Genomic DNA, 19041 nt, shown 5'->3' on the forward strand with positions numbered 1-19041 from the left:
GGCAGTGTGGTTCCAGGGTTAAGAACAGAGAAATGTGGAACTCTGTCCACTTTCTATGGTATGCTGAGTATTACATAGTTAGAAAGTAGATGTATCTAGCTAGACTGCAATTGCATAAGAAGAGTGTTGCCCATTTGATTTTGATGTTTAGGAATCTGATAGGCACCTGTGTGATTTTATCTGCCTAAAGGGAAATTAAACATACTCACAAATGTGAGTCTAATTTTAACTTGGTGTTACACAATTCTACACTATGATTGGCTTTAGTTTTATTTTCCTAGAAGTATAAAGGGCATTTCTTAAAAAAAAAAAACAAAACAAAGGGTCAAAACCAGTTTTCTATTTCTTTGAAATGGACAAATTCTTAGAAACACACAGCCTCCCTAGGCTCAATTACGAAGAAATAGAATTTCTGAACAGACCAATATCAAGTACCCAAATTGAAGCAACAATAAAAAAAACCTTCCTAAAAAGAAAAGTCCTGGACCAGATGGTTTCACATCTGAATTTTACCAGACCCGCAAAGGAGAACTGGTGCCTATCCTGCAGAAATTATTCCATAGCATAGAGAAAGAAGGAATCCTCCCCAACATGTTTTATGAAGACAGCATCATCTTGATACCAAAACCAGGAAAGGACACAACAAAAAAGAAAACTACCAACCAATATCCCTTATGAATATAGATCCAAAATTGCTCAACAAAATCCTACCAAACCAAATTCAGGTGCTTATCAAAAAAATAATCCATCACAACCTAGTTGGCTTCCTCCTAGAGATGCAGGAATGGTTCAACATATGCAAATCTATGAATTTAAATCAACACATAAATAGAAGTAAAAGCAAAGACCACATGATTCTCTCAATAGATGCAGAAAAAGCATTTGACACAATTCAACACAGTTTTATGATAAGAATGCTTAACAAAATAGGCATAGATGAGACTAAACTGAAAGTGATAAAAGCCATATATGACAAACCCACAGCCAACATTAACATATACTGAATGGAGAAAAATTGAAAGCATTCCTGCTTAGATCTGGAACCGGACAAGGTTGCCCTCTATCACCACTTCTATTCAACATAGTGCTAGAAGTCCTAGCCAGAGCAGTCAGACAAGAGAAGAAAATCAAGGGCATCCAAATGGGGGAAGAAGAAGGTCAAACTATTGCTCTTTGCTGGTGATATGCTCTTATATCCAGAAAACCCCAAGGATTCTGCCATGAGACTACTGGAATTGATAAACAAATTTAGCAGTGTCTCAGGTTATAAAACCAATGTACAGAAATCACTGGCATTCCTATATGCCAACAACAGTTACACTGAGAACCAAATCAAAGACTCAAAGACCTTGTGATGTTGTGAACAATAGCAACAAAGACAATAAAATACCTAGGAATATATTTAACTAAGGAGAGGACCTCTTCAGGAGAACTACAAAACACTGAGGAAGGAAATAGCATAGGACATAAACAGATGGAAAACCATACCATGCTCATGGGTTGATGGAATCAACATTATTAAAATGTCTATATTACCCAAAGTGATCTACAGACACAACACAATCCCTATTAAAATACCAACATTATTTTTCACAGATCTAGAAAAAATAATTTTACGCTTCATATGGAACCAGAGAAGACACCGTATAGCAAAAGCAATCTTAAGCAAAAAGAACAAATTGGGAGGCATCAATTTACCAGACTTCAAGCTATACTACAAGGCTATAGTAACTAAAACAGCATTGAATTGGCACAAAAACACAGACATAAAGCAATGGAACAGAACTGAGAACCTAGATATAAAACCAGCCTCATATAGCTATCTAATCTTTGACGAAGCAGACAAAAGCATTCACTGGGGGAAAGAATCCTTATTCAGTAAATGGTGCTGGGAAAATTGGATAGCCACATGTAGCAGTCTGAAACAGAATCCACAGCTCTCACTTCTCACAAAAATCAACTCATGGTGGATACAAGACTTAAACCTAAGACATTAAGCTATAAGAATTCTAGAAGAAAATGTTGGAAAAACTCTTACAGACATTGGCCTAGGAAAAGAATTTATGAAGAAGACCCCAAAGGCAATCACAGCAACAACAAAAATAAATAAATGGGGCCTGACCAAATTAAAAAGCTTCTGCACAGTCAAGGAAACTATCACGAGAGCAAACAGACAACCTACAGAATGGGAGAAAATATTCACATGCTACACATCCGATGAAGGGCTGATGACTAGAATCTATATAGAACTCAGGAAAATCAGCAAGAAAAAAATCAAATGACCCCATTAAAAAGTGGGCAGAGGACATGAACAGAAACTTTTCGAAAGAAGACAGATGAAAGGCCAACAAACATATGAAAAAATGCTCACCATCTCTAATTGTCAGGGAAATGCAAATCAAAACTACAATGAGATATCGCTAAACTTCAATGAGAATGGCTTTTGGCCAGGTGCAGTGGCTCACCTCTGTAATCCTAGCACTCTGAGAGGCCGAGGCGGGTGGATCACTCAAGGTCAGGAGTTCGAAACCAGCCTGAGCAAGAGTGAGACGCCGTCTCTACTAAAAATAGAAAGAAATTAATTAGCCAACTAAAAATATATAGAAAAAAAAAATTAGCCAGGCATGGTGGCAAATGCCTGTAGTTACTTCGGAGGCTGAGGCAGAAGGATTGCTTGAGGCCAGGAGTTTGAGGTTGCTGTGAACTAGGCTGACACAAAGGCACTCTCTCCTGGGCAACAGACTGAGACTCTGTCTCAAAAAAAAAAAAAAAAGAGAATGGCTTTTATCAAAAAGTCCCAAAACAGGCCGGGCGTGGTGGCTCACGCCTGTAATCCTAGCACTTTGGGAGGCCGAGGCGGGCGGATCGCTCAAGGTCAGGAGTTCGAAACCAGCCTGAGCGAGACCCCGTCTCTACCAAAAATAGAAAGAAATTAATTGACCAACTAAAAATATATATACAAAAAATTAGCCGGGCATGGTGGTGCATGCCTGTAGTCCCAGCTACTCGGGAGGCTGAGGCAGTAGGATCGATGAGCCCAGGAGATTGAGGTTGCTGTGAGCTAGGCTGACGCCACGGCACTCACTCTAGCCTGGGCAACAAAGTGAGACTGTCTCAAAAAAAAAAAAGTCCCAAAACAATAAATGTTGGTGTGTATGTGGTGGGACTGCAAACTAATGGAGATACCTCAAAGAGCTAAGAGTAGAACTACCATTTGATCCAGTAATCCCATTACTGGGCATATACCCAAAGGAAAAAAAGACATTCTATAAAAAAGATACCTGCACTGGAATGTTTATAGCAGCACAATTCACAATTGCAAAGATGTGGAAACAATCCAAGTGCCCATCAATACATGAGTGGGTTAATAAAATGTGGGATATATATATATATATATATATATATATATATATATATATACCATGGAGTTCTACTCAGTCACAAAAAACAATGGTGATCTAGCACCTCTTATATTATTCTGGATAGAGCTGGAGCCCATTCTACTACTAACTGAAATATCCCAAGAATGGAAAAACAAGCACCACATGTACTCACCATCAAATTGGTATTAAGTGTTCAACACTTATATGCACATATAGTAGGTAACGTTCATCAGGTGTCAGGCAGGTGGGGGGGAATGGGTGTGTTCACATCTAATGGGTGCCAATGGGACCATCTGGGGGATGGACACACTTAAAGCTCTGACTTGGGTGGGGCAAAGGCAATATATATGACCTAAACATTTGTACCCCTGTCATATGCTGAAATAAAAAATAAAAAATAATCTATTGTTTGTTTATATCTTAGTTGGGTTCTTGGAATAGTGTGATTAAAAGACGTGACGGAGAGTAAAAAGGATCTACAGCAGGTTCTCTTCCAGACGCTGACACTGACTTGTGCAATTTCAAGTAAAAAGGCCTGGATTTTCACATTTGTCAGTTTATTCATTAGAAGCGGACCAAGTGTCTCTTACAGGGTTAGACTGAGTGGTCTTTAGAAGTGAGAATCATGATTAGTACAGCAAACTGAGCTACCCTTGCAAAATATTTAGTGCTTCCGTTAATGTGACCTCACATTTTTCTCCCCAGCTTGTAGCTTCAACCCCATAGTTATGGGTCTGAAAGTTCTTTCACAGTACCTCCTTCTACTATAATGAGATACACACTAAAAGGCCAAAGGCTTTAACTCCAAAGAGATGTTTTATTTTGTTTTCCCTCCCCTTTTGGAATTATCATTCTTTGGCCAGAGGGAATTAATTAAACTCAAAGGACCTTCTCTGAAGAGCAGAAAAAAAGCAAAGACTATTTTCATTTCTTATGTCTTCTCTAGGTGCCCTATGTAAGTTTTATAAGGGATAGTAGAGTTATGTTCACTGGTAGAATAAGTTCTTACATCTCACTATTTCTTCCAAGACTAGTCATCACCTTTATTTATACCCCTATATTGAAAAGCCTTAAAGGAAGAAAAAATGAAATAGGAAGCAATAATAAATGTCTGTGTTTTAAGAACTTAAATATCAATAAATAAAAGTTACTATAAAGATAAACAACTGCGGGCACTCTGAATGTCTGCTAGAATTCTTGGCATCATGTCTTTATGACATATTTGCTGGGCATTGACTGTGCAAAAGACTGGTCTATTCCGATGATCATATGGGTTAGTAGCGGGATATGCCATGGAGAGCCCCCTCAGAGTAGACTGCTTCCTCTCGTGCTTTCATAGGATCTAGTAGATGTCTCCATTATTGCATGTATCTCACTGTAAACTCTAAGGGGAGGGTTATATCTTATCAATTAAGATAGTGCCTAATAGGTACCTAATCCATATTCATAGAATAAAGAGGGAAGACAGGACCTATCTATATGTAAGATGGAAGAAGACCATTTCAGCCAGAGAATGTGTTGTGAGCAAAGAGAAAGATTCAGAACATTTTGGTTGAGGAATGATCACTTGGTTCAATTTGGTAAAATATCACATATGAAGCCACCATTGGAAGCTACAGTTGGAAAGGTAGAATAAGTAGGGTTTCACAAAATCATTGTCAAGTTGGGAGTGGTGGTGGTAGTGATGATTCCTTCAGTTTGGAGCCTACATGACCAGAACGATTGTGATCGCCTTAAAACAAATGGAAACTGAGAGGAAAACGTATTTCAAAGAGAAGGAATATTCCGTTCTGAAAAATTGAGCTTGAGGTGCCAGGAAAGCTTCAAGACATAGGTAGGGAAATCTAAGTGGAAACAGAATGAGAAGCTCAGGGGAGCAAGGTCAAAGCCGGAGGAAACACATTTGGCAATCAGACCTGCAGAAGTGATTGTGCAACCAAGGATCAGATGAAAGTGCAGACTGGGGAGAGATGGGGAGGGGATGACAACAAAAGAACTGGGAACACAACCCGAAGACCTTGGGAAAGAAAGATAACCAAAGCATAAGAGAGAGAGAGGCAGAGAGAGAGAGAGAGCGAGAAGGAGCAATGAGAGCTGTGTGTGCAGCCTGGCATGAGGAAATGGCTGGATTTTGTAGTCAAGAGTTGTGTTCAGGACTTGCTCATGTACCTGTTAGCTGCATGATCTGCAAGCAATAACTACCTAAGCTCTTGGGCCACTCTTTCCTTCCTGCAAGATGAGAATAACATCTCAGTTGGTGTTTTGTTAATTTAAATAGTTCAAGCATGATTGATTCTTTAATACTTTTAAGTCACTCTTTTTTATTAAAATAATAATCACCAAATAAAAAGGAAAATTTGGAGTTATCATCTAAGTTCCTTATGTACATGCCATTATTATAATTACAAAATGTATTATTTAAAAAGCATACTGTAGAGGCCGGGCGCGGTGGCTCACGCCTGTAATCCTAGCACTCTGGGAGGCCGAGGCGGGAGGATTGCTCGAGGTCAGGAGTTCAAAACCAGCCTGAGCAAGACCCCGTCTCTACTAAAAATAGAAATAAATTAATTGGACAACTAAAAATATATATACAAAAAATTAGCTGGGCATGGTGGCACATGCCTGTAGTCCCAGCTACTTGGGAGGCTGAGACAGGAGGATCTCCTGAGCCCGGGAGTTTGAGGTTGCTGTGAGCGAGGCTGATGCCATGGCACTCACTCTAGCCTGGGCGACAAAGTGAGACTCTGTCTCAAAAAAAAAAAAAAAAAAAAAGCATACTGTAATCAGTACACAATTGAAGACTTAATAACTTTGGATTTATGTGTTTTATGAAGGAATACACTGTCTTTTGCCCACTGTCTTCTGAATAAAGCAACTTGGAGTTTAAATATGATTCACTCTGTTTCATGAAGCTTAATTTTTTGAGCACCTGCTGTATACCCAGCTCTCTGCTGACTCTTTTTGACTAAGCTCCCCTCCCTAAAGTTTTTGCTTTCTTAAGGTGTTTATTATGCTGTGTCTTATTTAGGTGCTAGTGATACACAGCCAACATGGGGAACTTCAGGTTTTTAAGCAATCTTAAATTTGCAACATTTGTGATTTTTCTAGTCCATTCTATTGGCAATACTATCTTTTATTTTTTATTTATTTTAACTTTTAGTCTTTAAAGTAAAATTATTTTTAAACCACTTTATTGCCATATGATTGACATACAAAAAGCTGTATATGTTGAATATATGCAACTTGATCACTTTGGAGGTAAGTATACACAGTGAAACCATCACCAGAATCTGTGCCATAAACCTTTACATCATCTCCAAAAGGATCCTCCCATCCTCTTTATTTAGTATGAGAAGTAAAATTATTATTTTATTGAGGCACATTGTAAATTTTTGCCTCAGAAGATATTATTTGGTATAAAATTAATTTTCCCATGTCTCAACATCACTCACAAAATGCATTTTAGGTGACATTTTTTACTTTTATTAGAAAAGTAAACAGTGACACTTTTCTCATCTTTCTCATTAGGGTAACACGTTAAGAAAAATACTCCTGAATCGATATTTTAAAGGTGATTATGGAGTTGGTATGAATGGACACCTGTCAGGAACCTACTCCAAAACTGCACAAGTGGGAGGTAATGCTTATCGCTTTTTTCTAATTTTAGGATTCTCATGACATATCTTGTCAATGTTACTTTAGTATTTTACTTAAATGGCACAAATATAAAAAATTCACTTAAAAAGCACTATTTAAAACTTTCATGCAATTTGGGGTTCATGAAACAACAGATTTGAACATTAGGATTGATTTTGCCTGTTGACTTTGGGAAAATAGTTACACTGAGTTCTAATTTCTTAGTATATAAATTAAAGACAACAAAAATAAAGCTAGTTTTTGTTTTCTAAAGTATTTCTCTTAAAAGAACATTTAATTACATGTGTCAGATATTTAATTAACAGTTCTGTTTTTACAAACTTAATACTTTTTAACTCAAGCTTCTGTTATATTTAACTTTGTAGGGGAAATAGTCTCAATGATAAATATTCTTGTAGTTTGAGAATTTGAAAACTTTATATGCTAATAATGCCTGTAATTACTATCTATTTATTTATTCTAATCACAGGAAGTTTTTCTGGACAAGATGCAGATAAGATGGGGATATCCATGTCAGATATTCAGTGTCTGCTGGACAAAGAAGGTGCATCAGAGCTTGTCATTGATGTCATAGTGAACACCAAAAATGACAGAATTTTTTCGGAAGGCATTTTCCTGGGCATTGCTTTGCTTGAAGGAGGAAATACACAAACGCAGGTACCTGTTTATAAATCATGGGCATTACATCTAGTATTTGTATTTCTTATTTACTCGTCATAGAAACTGAGGAAAAATAATGTTTTTCTTTTAGTTTCTCATTACTGCCTCAGAACACATGTATCACGTTGTCCTTATATATTTATTTTATTTGCTATAGAAACCACAGGGCTTCACAATTTATTCAGTAAAGCAGAACATTCCTTGGACGCATCCTTCTGACATTATTCCAGGAATTCCACTGCAGGGAGCAATATTCCCACTTGCACACAGGAGATTAGACCACTATTTCCAGAAGCCACACCATTTCCCCTTGAAACTTCTGCCAGGTTGCCCCTGGGTTCAGCCACGCCCAAAGGCAAAACATGCCAAGTGAGCCTGAGAGCTGGGGAATGCTTCCAGAGAGCACACATTGTCCTTCATTCTTTCATTGCCTTTATTATTATTTTTAATGGACACATAATGATTGTACACATTTGCGGATTACAGTGTGGTATGTTGATAATGTATGCAATGTGCAATGATCAAATCATGGTAATTAGCATATCCATCACCTCAAACATTTGTCATTTCTTTGTGTTGGGGACATTCCAGATCTTGTCTTCTAGCTATTTGAAACAGTACAGTAAGTTCTTGTTGACAATAGTCACCATACAGAGCTCTCGAGCTCTAGAATCTATTCCTCCTATCTAGCCGTCAGCCTTGCTGCTCAGAAGCCTGCTCTTTGTGGGTTTGCCTTGGTCAGTGAAGGAAACCATATGCCTACAACTAGTTAGAAATTTCGAAATCCATTTTCCCTTTTCATGGAGAGTGGAAGCCACATCTAATTCGAAACTGGGATATTTTGCTTTAATTAGCCATCCAATACATCGAACAACAGGAACTTTACTATAGGACACATCCAATAACAGTGGCTTAGGGTATAAAGGCCTCATGAGCAGCAAAGGGCATAGTGACAAAAACAACCCCAAAACATTATTTCTTAGTTGGGAAAAGAAAGTGTTGAAAATTCTCAGGGTACTGAAGCTGCAGGAGAAATTTCCCTGTGGGGGAAGTTAAGGAATGGGGTGATGGAGGAATGTGAGTGGGTTTTCTTGGAAAATGTCTTTTCTTCTACAACAAAGTATTCAATTGGGACTTTCTTTCTTTTCATTTAATTTAATTTTTATTGTTAATTGACAAATAATAATTGTATATACTTATGGGGTACAGTGTGATGTTTTGATATATTTATACATTGTGGAATGACAGGATAATTAACATATCCATTACCTCAAATATTTATCATTTCTTTGCAGTGGAACATTTAAAATACTCTTTTTAGGTATTTTGAAATATACAATACATTATTATTAATGATAGTTCCTTGCTGTGCAATAGAACACCAGAAACTTATTCCTCCTGTCACTGAAACTTTGTATCCATTGAACGGAGTTCTCTCTACTTCTGTGAGTTTGACTTTTTAGAATCCACATATAAGTGAGTTCATATGGTATTTGTCCATCTCTGCCTAGCTTATTTCACATATCAATGGATGAATGGATTAAAATATGTAGTACATATCCACAATAGAATATTATTCAGCTTTTAAAAACCAGAAAATTCTGTCAGTTGAGACTTTCTAAGGAAATTATCTAGGCAACTACATAACATCAGAGATAGACTTAGTTCAGAGGATAGGAGTGAGGGATTTTTTTTGGCATCCCTAGAAGCAATCCTTAGGATTATAGTACTTTCTAGATTCCTGTTTCTGGGCCACTGAGGGTCATCAGATGGGATCATCCTTCATTCTCTATACTTATTTGCACTTACTTATGTTCTTATATTGCTGGGGAATAAGCCAGTTCCCATCAGAAACTGCATGTTCCACTTTTAAATTCCTGGCAAGTTGTTTCTTTGATCCCTTCATGACCAAAATATCTTTCAGTCCTTACATGATGTTTCTGTGGCATTTGCCACTGGTGACTGTTTCATTCTTCTTGAAACCTTTTCTACATCACCCTCTCCAATTTGTCTTCTTAGTTCCTCACATTTCTTCTTAGCCTTCTGTGAAGATTCCTCTTCCTGTACTTAGCTCTTGAATCCTGACATCTACCAAGTTTGTTTGACTCTCCTCTGTTATTCTATTTGTTTCCTAGCCTGAACGCGTCCATTTCCACATCTTTAACTTCCACTTTGTGCGGATGATTCTCAGCTCACTCACTGGAGTTCTAGATCCTACATCCAGCTTCTTTCAGAAGTCTTTGGTGGGAAGTCCACAAGTACCTTAAACTCAACATGTCCCAAATGGAATCCATTATTGTTCTAGAGAACAGTACACCCCCTCCTCCTTTTGCATTCCCTCTCTGTGACTGACACTCCATCTACCCAGTTGTCTGACCCACAGTTGAAAGTTAGCCTTGACTTTAACTTATGCACCTTCACTCCCTTCCTGAACATCTTGCTGATGACTGACTTCTGTGACTCAGCCCTCTACACATCTCTCATATCCCTACTCTTATTTTTAATCCCTGCTCTCCATCCCTCGTTACAGTAATAGAACCTTCTTATCTTTTCCTGGACTGTAACAAGTACTTTTCTAAGAGTTAGCTTCCAGTTGTGTCCCTCCCCAAATCATTCTCCCTGTTTGCCTCCAAAGATCTCTCTCCAAAAACATATTATTCCTCTGCTTAAAATCTGTCACCTGCTCTATAAAGGCAAAATCCCTACTATAGTCCAAAATCCTTCATTCTTTAATCTCTTCACGTTTTCCTTTCTTCTTTCACCTCTTTGCCTCCTCCATGCTTTCTCTTGTGCACCGGCTATGCTAAGCTCTTTGCAGTTCCTCAAATGTGTTGTATTGTTTCTCGTCCTGCTTTCTACTCTTTGAGGATCAATTCAATGGACTTCCCATGGAAGTCTTTTCTGACCTCATGTCCCATTGGGCAGAACCGACTACTGCTTACTGTACACCCCTGCTATCACCGGCAGATGTCTTCATAGCGTCTCTGCCACTTTATTGGGCCTCTTCATGTGTGAATCAGGCTCTGTCCAGTAAATTATAAATCCTTATAAAGGTTGAGAGCACATGTTGTACATCTTTGTACCTCTTGTGTCTGGCACCATGTGTGGCCAAATCTTGGGGTTCAAGAAATGTTCATGAGTGAATGGATCTATAAATGACTGATCCTAATGAAATTGCATCTCTTTCACAAAGTCTTGCCTATCTGTCTGGGGTGTTTGGTGACCATTCCCTTATCGGAGATCCCATGCCACTTGTTTAATACTCGTTTGGCACTTTGAGTGTGCTACTTTGTTTTATTATTTGTACTACACCCTGCCTATCCATTTAAATTTCAACTTCCTTAATGTATGTGATCATGTCCTATTCTTTATATCTATAGTGCTTTATGGCATTCAACAAATATTTTTTGATGAAACAGCATTAAATTTCTTTTGTGTATGAAAACCTTTTTTTTATGATGGGTTAAGACAACCTCATTTGCCAGCCTTCCCCTATTCAGTTTCCTAACTTACATACATCATTGTGTAACCCAAGTGTCAGCTATGTGCTCTTGGCTCTAAAAGGTCTAATTGAGATCAGCTTGAATCCTATTTCTTGCTCTGTAGTAGTCTAAAGCTCAGGAGTCCAAGACTCCTGCCAGTCACCTGGGGGGTTTACATTCTCGCTGTCTCCTTATCACAAATGTCCTGCTTTCTCAGTGCATGGATTGTCTTGAAATCCCTGCTGTCATACTGAGATATGGATTACAGCCACTTCCTTAATTTCTACCTTTCTAACTACATAAATAAATATAATTTATTAAAGATAAGTTGAGGTCAGCCATGGTGGCTCATATGTGTAATCCTAGCACTTTGGGAAGCTGAGGTGAGAGGATTGCTTGAGGTTAGGAGTAAGAGGATCAGCCTGGACAACATAGTGAGACCCCGTCTCTATAAAAAATAAGAAAAATTAACCAGGTATGATGGTGTACCCCTGTAGTCCCAGTAACTCAGGCTGAGATGAGAGGATTGCTTGAGCCCAGGAGTTCGAGGCTGCAGTGAGCTCTGATTGCACTGCTGCACTCCAGCCTGGGCAACAGAGTAGCACCCAGTCTCAAAAAATAAAAAATAAAAATAAGAGATCAGTTGAGGAGGAGAGGAGAGAGGAGGTACTTACATTAAAATTTCAAATTGGACACTAATAATGACAAGAAAAATAATACCTGCTAAATATCAGGCACTATTCTTAGTGATCTTTATTAACGTGGCTAGGATTCAAACAACCTATGAGGTAACATGTATATTATCCTAACTTACTGAAGAAGAAACTGAGATAGACCACAGCTCACGCAGACAGTTAGAAATAGAGCCAGGGTGTTTCAAACACATGCAGTCTGCTCTTAGCCATAGTACACATCTCCTTTCTAGAAATAACCTTCCCCATCCTCACCCTTGGAAAATTTCATGGGGGAATTCATCCTGCTTCATGCTCTCTTCTTTCTCCATCCCCACTTCACTTTCCTTTTTCTCCTCTCCCACTTTTTGTCACACAGACCTGTTTATCCATTACTCTTAGCTCCTAAAAAAAAAAAGAAAACAAAAACAAAACCTTAAAATTTCCCCTTACACTCTATACAACTTGTGAAGGAAGTTTCCCAAGCAAAAACCATATCTTTAGTAAGAGAAAACCTTAATGCTACCTGTTGAGATTATATAAATATATGTGAAACATACTTTTAATCTTCATTAAAATCATGCTGTTTGGCATTGTAGAGTTCTGGCTTATAAAAGTTGTCCTTTTAAAAAATAATCAATTGTTTTGAGCTTAGGAAGTTAGTTTTTAAATTTAGTGGTTCAGAGTTAGAAAATTTAGATTTAAATCCTAGCTCAACCACTTACAAGTTATGTAATATTGGGCAAGTCACTTACCTTTACTTAACTTCATTGTATTAATTATAAAATAGAAATAAGAACACTCTGTTCATCACACTGTTGGACTGAAAGTATCCATGAGGTGATGTATGAAGAACTATATAAATTATAAAACTTTATTTAATAGAGCCACAATGTTTCCATAAGTCCTCATTAATATATTGGAACTTCCTTCCACCTTCAAACTCCATTATATTGAAAATATTAGGGCTTAAGCATCAGCTTAATTCATGGGACCCTAGAGGTCTGTGAGTGCTGCATCAATCCTTTGAATTAACAGAACCAGCGTGACTATTTTACTATAGTTGCTATGGTTACTGTGACTTTTTGGCCTGCTTCCTTGAGGGCTTGCTAGCCCTCTGCTTAGGAGCTTCCCCTTGGAGGTGTGAAGCTGACATCTAAGGCTTCATAAAACACTCTCTGTATATATATATATATATATATATATATATATATATATATATATAGCCCATATAGAAAATTGCAAGACAGGAAACCATTTCGAGACCTGATGTCGTTAAGTGTAACTTACAGATCTCAAGACCTGCTCATCACAGTTGCAGGCATTCCCTTAGGAAAGCATCTCTGCAGAAGGCAAACTCCCCCGAATTGGCTGTTTAAATTTGCTTATATTGGATTATAGCCAACTCTGCTTGATCTGGAAATTATTATTTTTTTCTTATGTTTTCTTCTTACTGTCTCTCATCAAGCTTATATAGCTCTCTTTGATTATTATCTTTATTAATTTTTACTATGTTTCTTTTATATGTCTTATATCTATCTCATAATTTTGGTATTAATAATTTATAATTTCCCCACCCACTTCAAATTCTGTCTTTTCTGGAGTGTATGATCTTTTCTATCTCCCTCCTGCCTTTTCTCCTGGATACTTCCAGAAAGAGCACTGAGCAGATGATGATTAGGGTAGATAGTCCCAAGTCTGAATATTTCCACATCTTACTAAGATATATTTTATCATACCCTCTCTACATCATGAATCACTATAAAGCAGAATTTATTTTAAGGTGGGTTTGTCCTAGACTCCATGTGAAGTAATGTAGCTAATGAAATACCAAAAGAACTTCATACCTATTCATATCAGTGGGTTCCCATGAGGGAGGCTACCATGGTAACACATTCTAAACTAATACACTTTAAATTAGATAAAGAGAAAAAATAACTCCTTGTAACTTTCTATAACTTTTCATATTTATACAGGATGACCATGGGATTTGTGGCTGTTTTCCAATTTAGATTACAAATTCATGAGGACAGGGATTATGGTTGCTTTCCCTTTTTGTTCTATACCTTAGTGTTAGCATTGGGGCTGGCACATAGTAGGCACCCAATAAATATTTGTAGAATCAATGTGTGACTTAATAATATAATACTTAAAGAACTCTTTCCATACAACTTCTTATAGTGTCCTTATAAATTTTTTTTTTTATTTCGGCATATTATGGGGCAGTAAGGATAAATTAAATAGCATATAAAAAACCATGTGTTAGAGTTTAGTGGAAAGTGCTAAGTAAATACTAGCTATTATTAGTGTGCATTAAATAGTATAAGAAACTGGCAAAAGTTGTCAATTTATGAAATAATGGGTAGCACATTAGATGTGTGCTTTTATCTATAACGCTTATGTTTATTTCAAGCATAAAAACACTATTTGTCTCCCTTTGGGTATTGATATCTTAAAATATGTTTTCTTGCAGTATTCTTTCTACCAGCAGTTGCATGAACAAAAAAAGTCAGAAAAATTCTTCAAAGTTCTCTATGATCGAATGAAGGCTGCTCAGAAAGAGATAAGATCAACAGTGACAGTTAATACCATAGATTTAGGTAGCAAAAAAAGGGACGATGACAGTGAATTGATGACATCTGGTCCACGAATAAGAGGTAAAGAAGTATTTGAGTATTTGGGAGAATAAAGTGAGAGAAAAGAGGGTAACAACGTTTAAATCTCACTTATCTTTGTTATCTCACTTCGCTTGGTTTAATTACCCCCACTGTGGCTCTGATCATCCATAAAGAATTTCGGTCATGGGTTTGACCCTAAAACATCTCTGCAGGATCAAACCTAAATGAGACATAATCAGTGCAATGCAACCAGAGACATGAAAAATGTTTGATTTCATTGTGGCATGCTTGGTAAAGAATAACTGCCCCGAACCTTTTAAGTGGCCATGAAAATTAAACTCTAAAAACAAATTTTAGCACCCAGTGCCAAGAAAAAGATTCTTGGTATTTGAAATGACAAAATCATCAGTGCATTAAATACAAATCATAAAGATATTAACATTTTGAAGTTTGTCACATCATTTTTCCTACCTTCTCACATATGTGAAATATTTATATATTTCTGATATATATTGGAAAGACACAAGTTCTTCTAAATTTCTCATTGGGAATTTGACATTTTAGTTGCTACCTCAAATCCTTTTTTTTTTAAATTATTGCACCTCTTGTCAGATAATGTTTAATTCAGTTGTTAGAGAGTGTGGATACCTGGTTGTCTTTTTTTTTTTTTTTTTAATTGGCAAAAGGAAGTTGGTTCAGGTATATAAGAGTACTGCTTTATTTTCAGTAAGGGATTCATCATTACATTTAAAAGAGGGAATGAAAGGCCAACTAACAGAAGCTTCTTCGGCAACATCCAAAGCATATTGTGTGTACAGAAGAGAAATGGATCCAGAAATAGACATTATGTGCACAGGACCAGAAGCGGGAAATGCGGAGGAAAAGTCTGCGGAGGAAGTGACAATGAGCCCTGCAATTGCCATCATGCAGCCAATACTAAGATTCCTTCAGCTGCTGTGCGAGAATCACAACCGCGAACTGCAGGTATTTGTCCTGTTTTGTGTGAAAGCTGAGAACACGGCGGCGCATGGTTATAAGTAATTAAATTCAGATGAAACTGACAAGTCGTTTTGGAGAGCGTTTTGGAAAGATAATCAATAAAAGCAATACTGCTCTTCTGAAATGGGAAGAAACTTTTGTATTGGTGAAGAAAAATTAAAGGAAAATTCCTTTATGCAAGAAAAAAAAAAATCAGGCTTATACAGTATCATTCTGTGTATGCTCGACGCAAATCTTTTTAGCTTCAATCGGTATCATTTATTATTGGTATTTGTTGAGGAAGGCCATATTTATCTCATCTGTATCTTTCATGGTTTTATATACTTAAAGAACTTTCATTACTTCCAACCCAATTCATATTTCTTGATTGAGGATGCTGAATATATTGGTCTGTCTTAATTAGAAACAAAGTTACATAGAAGAGGATTTTTTACAGGAGTGAAGGTTGATACCTTTGTAAATGAATGTAGTTGTTGTCTTTCATCTTCTTTGCTACGTTTCCCTTTTTTCACTCTTAGGGGTGCCTATGAATTTTGGCCTCTTTTTTGCATCTGTATGAGAAACCTGTGGCCTTCTGATTTCAAGATTGTTCTTTTTTAAGCACCAAAAGAGGCAAGAAAAGCTTCATCTTTCTCTAACGCATCCCTTTTAATAAAAGAATTTGTTCTGTAAAATTTGGATTTAGTAAAAAGGCCACACCTAAGGACCTAGAAGGCTACCTGTGGCCTTAAGGCCTCAGGTTTCCCACTCTTGAGAGATGATAATGTATCTGCATAAATATTTGACAGAAGTATGGGATCAAACAATGCAGAAAATGTTACTTTTAAAATAGTTTTAAGAAGAATAAATGGTAGAAATAAATTCAAATAAATAAATTAATAAAAATAAGTACTAAATAAAAATAAAAAGTTTCCCTCCCTGCTTACTATTTCTCCAGCTTTATTTCCTGGAGAAAATCACTGGTTCTTTTTCACTGGAGAAAATTAACTGGTTGTTTTTTCTTCCAGAAATTTTTATGTATATATAAGTATATTGATCTGTGCAGGTATACATTTTTTTTTTAATTTTATAAAGTGTTCCTAAACTTACATGTTTCATTTATTAACATATCTTATTAGTAAATTACTGATTGCTAGGTTATGTTTATCAGTACATATTGAAATACCTCATTTTTATAGTTTTATAATGTTTTACTGTTTGTATGTAACTATTATCTCTTAAACCAGTGACATTACCCCAGATATGACACAGTCTATGGTTTTTGCTATAAGAAGCAGTATGCTTTTACAAAACCTCTTTGTGTACTTGTGTACCTATGTCTAGAACAACTTTTTGGAAGTGGAGCTGTATGTTAACTGGAATCTTGATAGATGCTTCCGAGTTGCCCTCCATAATGGTTGTATCATTTAAAATCAATGAATAGTGAAGCTGAACTATTCATAAGGGATCATTTATACTTGGAAATTTGCTTTTCTCCCCAATGAACTTCTTTCTATCCAGTTTCCCTTTTCCTTCACTTTTTCCTACTTCCTATTATTTTTACCCTCTCTATATAGTTTTAAGATAATGGCACTGAGAATTGTTTATTATGAATGATGTTGACAAATATATATGCTTGAAGAAAAACCTAAGGGCCTTTTTCCCCTCCCCAAACCAAGGAGAAGTTTAATTAATGTGGAGACTTTTCTTATAAAAAGAAAGTCCTTTCCACACTGCCATGGGTATCTTTTTGAATTAGAAAGACACACATGTAGGTAGAACTGAAAACAGTTAGCACTGTGATTTTTTTTTTTTTAATCCTTCACGTGTCTTTTTCTTTTGCCTTCAGAACTTCTTGAGGAATCAAAACAACAAAACAAATTACAACCTCGTCTGTGAGACCCTTCAGTTTTTGGACTGCATTTGTGGAAGTACCACTGGTGGCTTGGGCCTGCTGGGCCTCTACATCAATGAGAAGAACGTGGCTCTGGTCAACCAAACCCTGGAGAGCTTGACTGAGTATTGCCAGGGCCCGTGCCATGAAAATCAGGTAACCGCGAAAGCAGTTCTTCATGCAAAAGTGTGAAGCGTTCATGACTAATTAGCCAAGTGACCAAGTTGGAGAAGGAGCCAACCTTTGTGTACATTTAAAAAGATCTCTTTTCTTTCTTTGCCAGACATTTTTGCTTCCCCCCAAAAAACTCTACAAAGGCCGAATTATAGACTAGCAGATACTCTGCCATGTTTTTATTTAATTTTATCGTAAAAAAAAATTCCCATGAAAATGTTCAAGATAAAAATCAAACTTACTAAAGAGAGTGAGATATGTTTCTTGACCATTATTCAGTTTTCATCTTTAGTGACTGACTCTTTCCAGGATTTGTAGAATGAACTTTCTTTGACGCCTTTGGCTCCGCTGCAGCGGGTAGCATATATTATCTATTTTATACTCACAGTAAACATATGAAGTAGGTGTTATTGCTCCTGTTTTGCTGATGAATAGGTTCTGACTCAGAGATTAAGTTTCCAGAGTCTCAGAGTGACAGAATCAGTAAGCTGTAGAGCCTTTTTTTTACAACTCAGGACTTTTGATTCTGAGTCTAAATAGAGTATACATACTCTTTTCAGTATACTGCATTTTGGCAGGCAGTTTCAACTTTTATTTTCCAGAATATTTGTCTCTGATTCCATTTTCTTGGATATCAAGGACACACTGTGGGAGTCGAAGGCAGAACACTTGGGTCAGTAAAGGGAAGCGGAGTGGCCCTGAGGTTGACAGCTCACTGTGCAGCATCTGCTCAGGTCTTCTCGGAGCTGCCAGCCCAGGCACGGACCCATCCCAGAAGGAGTTTTCAAGTCACAAACATTTCTGGATGTAAATTTTAAAGAAGCCATTGAGACCAAACATCAATGGTTGCCATAGAAAAGAAATGTGGAAAAGAAGTTTGCTTTTTTTTTTAATTGCAATTGACATGGTACTTATACACATACATAGGATATCTACGCATGCACACATATGTGTATGAACATAAATATACACACATATATACATAGGTGCATAAAATAAAAACATGGCAATTATTGGCATAAATAATTTGATAATTCATGATGAGAGGTATTCTTCCCCTTATGGAATATACGTATGACATACTCAAAGAGTTTGTGGATTTTGCCTTGTATTTTTCTGGATTATATTTCGCTTTCCTAGGGCAATGATACAAGAAAACCTAACTGTTGAGTCAAAGTTAAGGAAAAATACACAAATTCAGGGATTTGGTTTTGTTGTTGATAAAATCTTATACGTCTATAATAGAAAAAAAATGTCATATATATATCATAGATCTCTTTTACTATTTCATGGAAAGCCTATAAGAATGTTCCCCAGTTTTGGTCTTTTATAAGAGAATGGAGTTGAATTTTGAAAGTAATTTACTAAAATCAAATGTGCTGTAAAAGTAATAGCTAATTATGGAATAACATGAACCCCACATGTAATTTCCCATGCTCTGAAAATGTGTGGAAGGAAAGAAAGTTGCTAACAAATTCTAGAGACGATCTGCAAATACATTGCCTTTAAGTTTGGCAAACAACA

General features: G+C 36.8%; 1 protein-coding gene across 1 annotated transcript in view; it reads left to right on the top strand.

Moving 5' to 3' along the window:
• The window catches only part of ITPR2 (inositol 1,4,5-trisphosphate receptor type 2), a 467092-nt gene that overhangs the window by 298180 nt on the left and 149871 nt on the right, over positions 1-19041 (top strand). The window contains exons 38-42 of the mRNA XM_012739535.3: positions 6912-7020; positions 7510-7697; positions 14327-14510; positions 15199-15455; positions 17299-17499. Coding sequence (XP_012594989.3) covers positions 6912-7020; positions 7510-7697; positions 14327-14510; positions 15199-15455; positions 17299-17499 — 939 coding nt within the window. The remainder of the gene's footprint in view (positions 1-6911; positions 7021-7509; positions 7698-14326; positions 14511-15198; positions 15456-17298; positions 17500-19041) is intronic.

This window comes from Microcebus murinus, chromosome 10 (genome assembly GCF_040939455.1).
Source record: "Microcebus murinus isolate Inina chromosome 10, M.murinus_Inina_mat1.0, whole genome shotgun sequence".
Taxonomy (NCBI): domain Eukaryota; kingdom Metazoa; phylum Chordata; class Mammalia; order Primates; family Cheirogaleidae; genus Microcebus; species Microcebus murinus.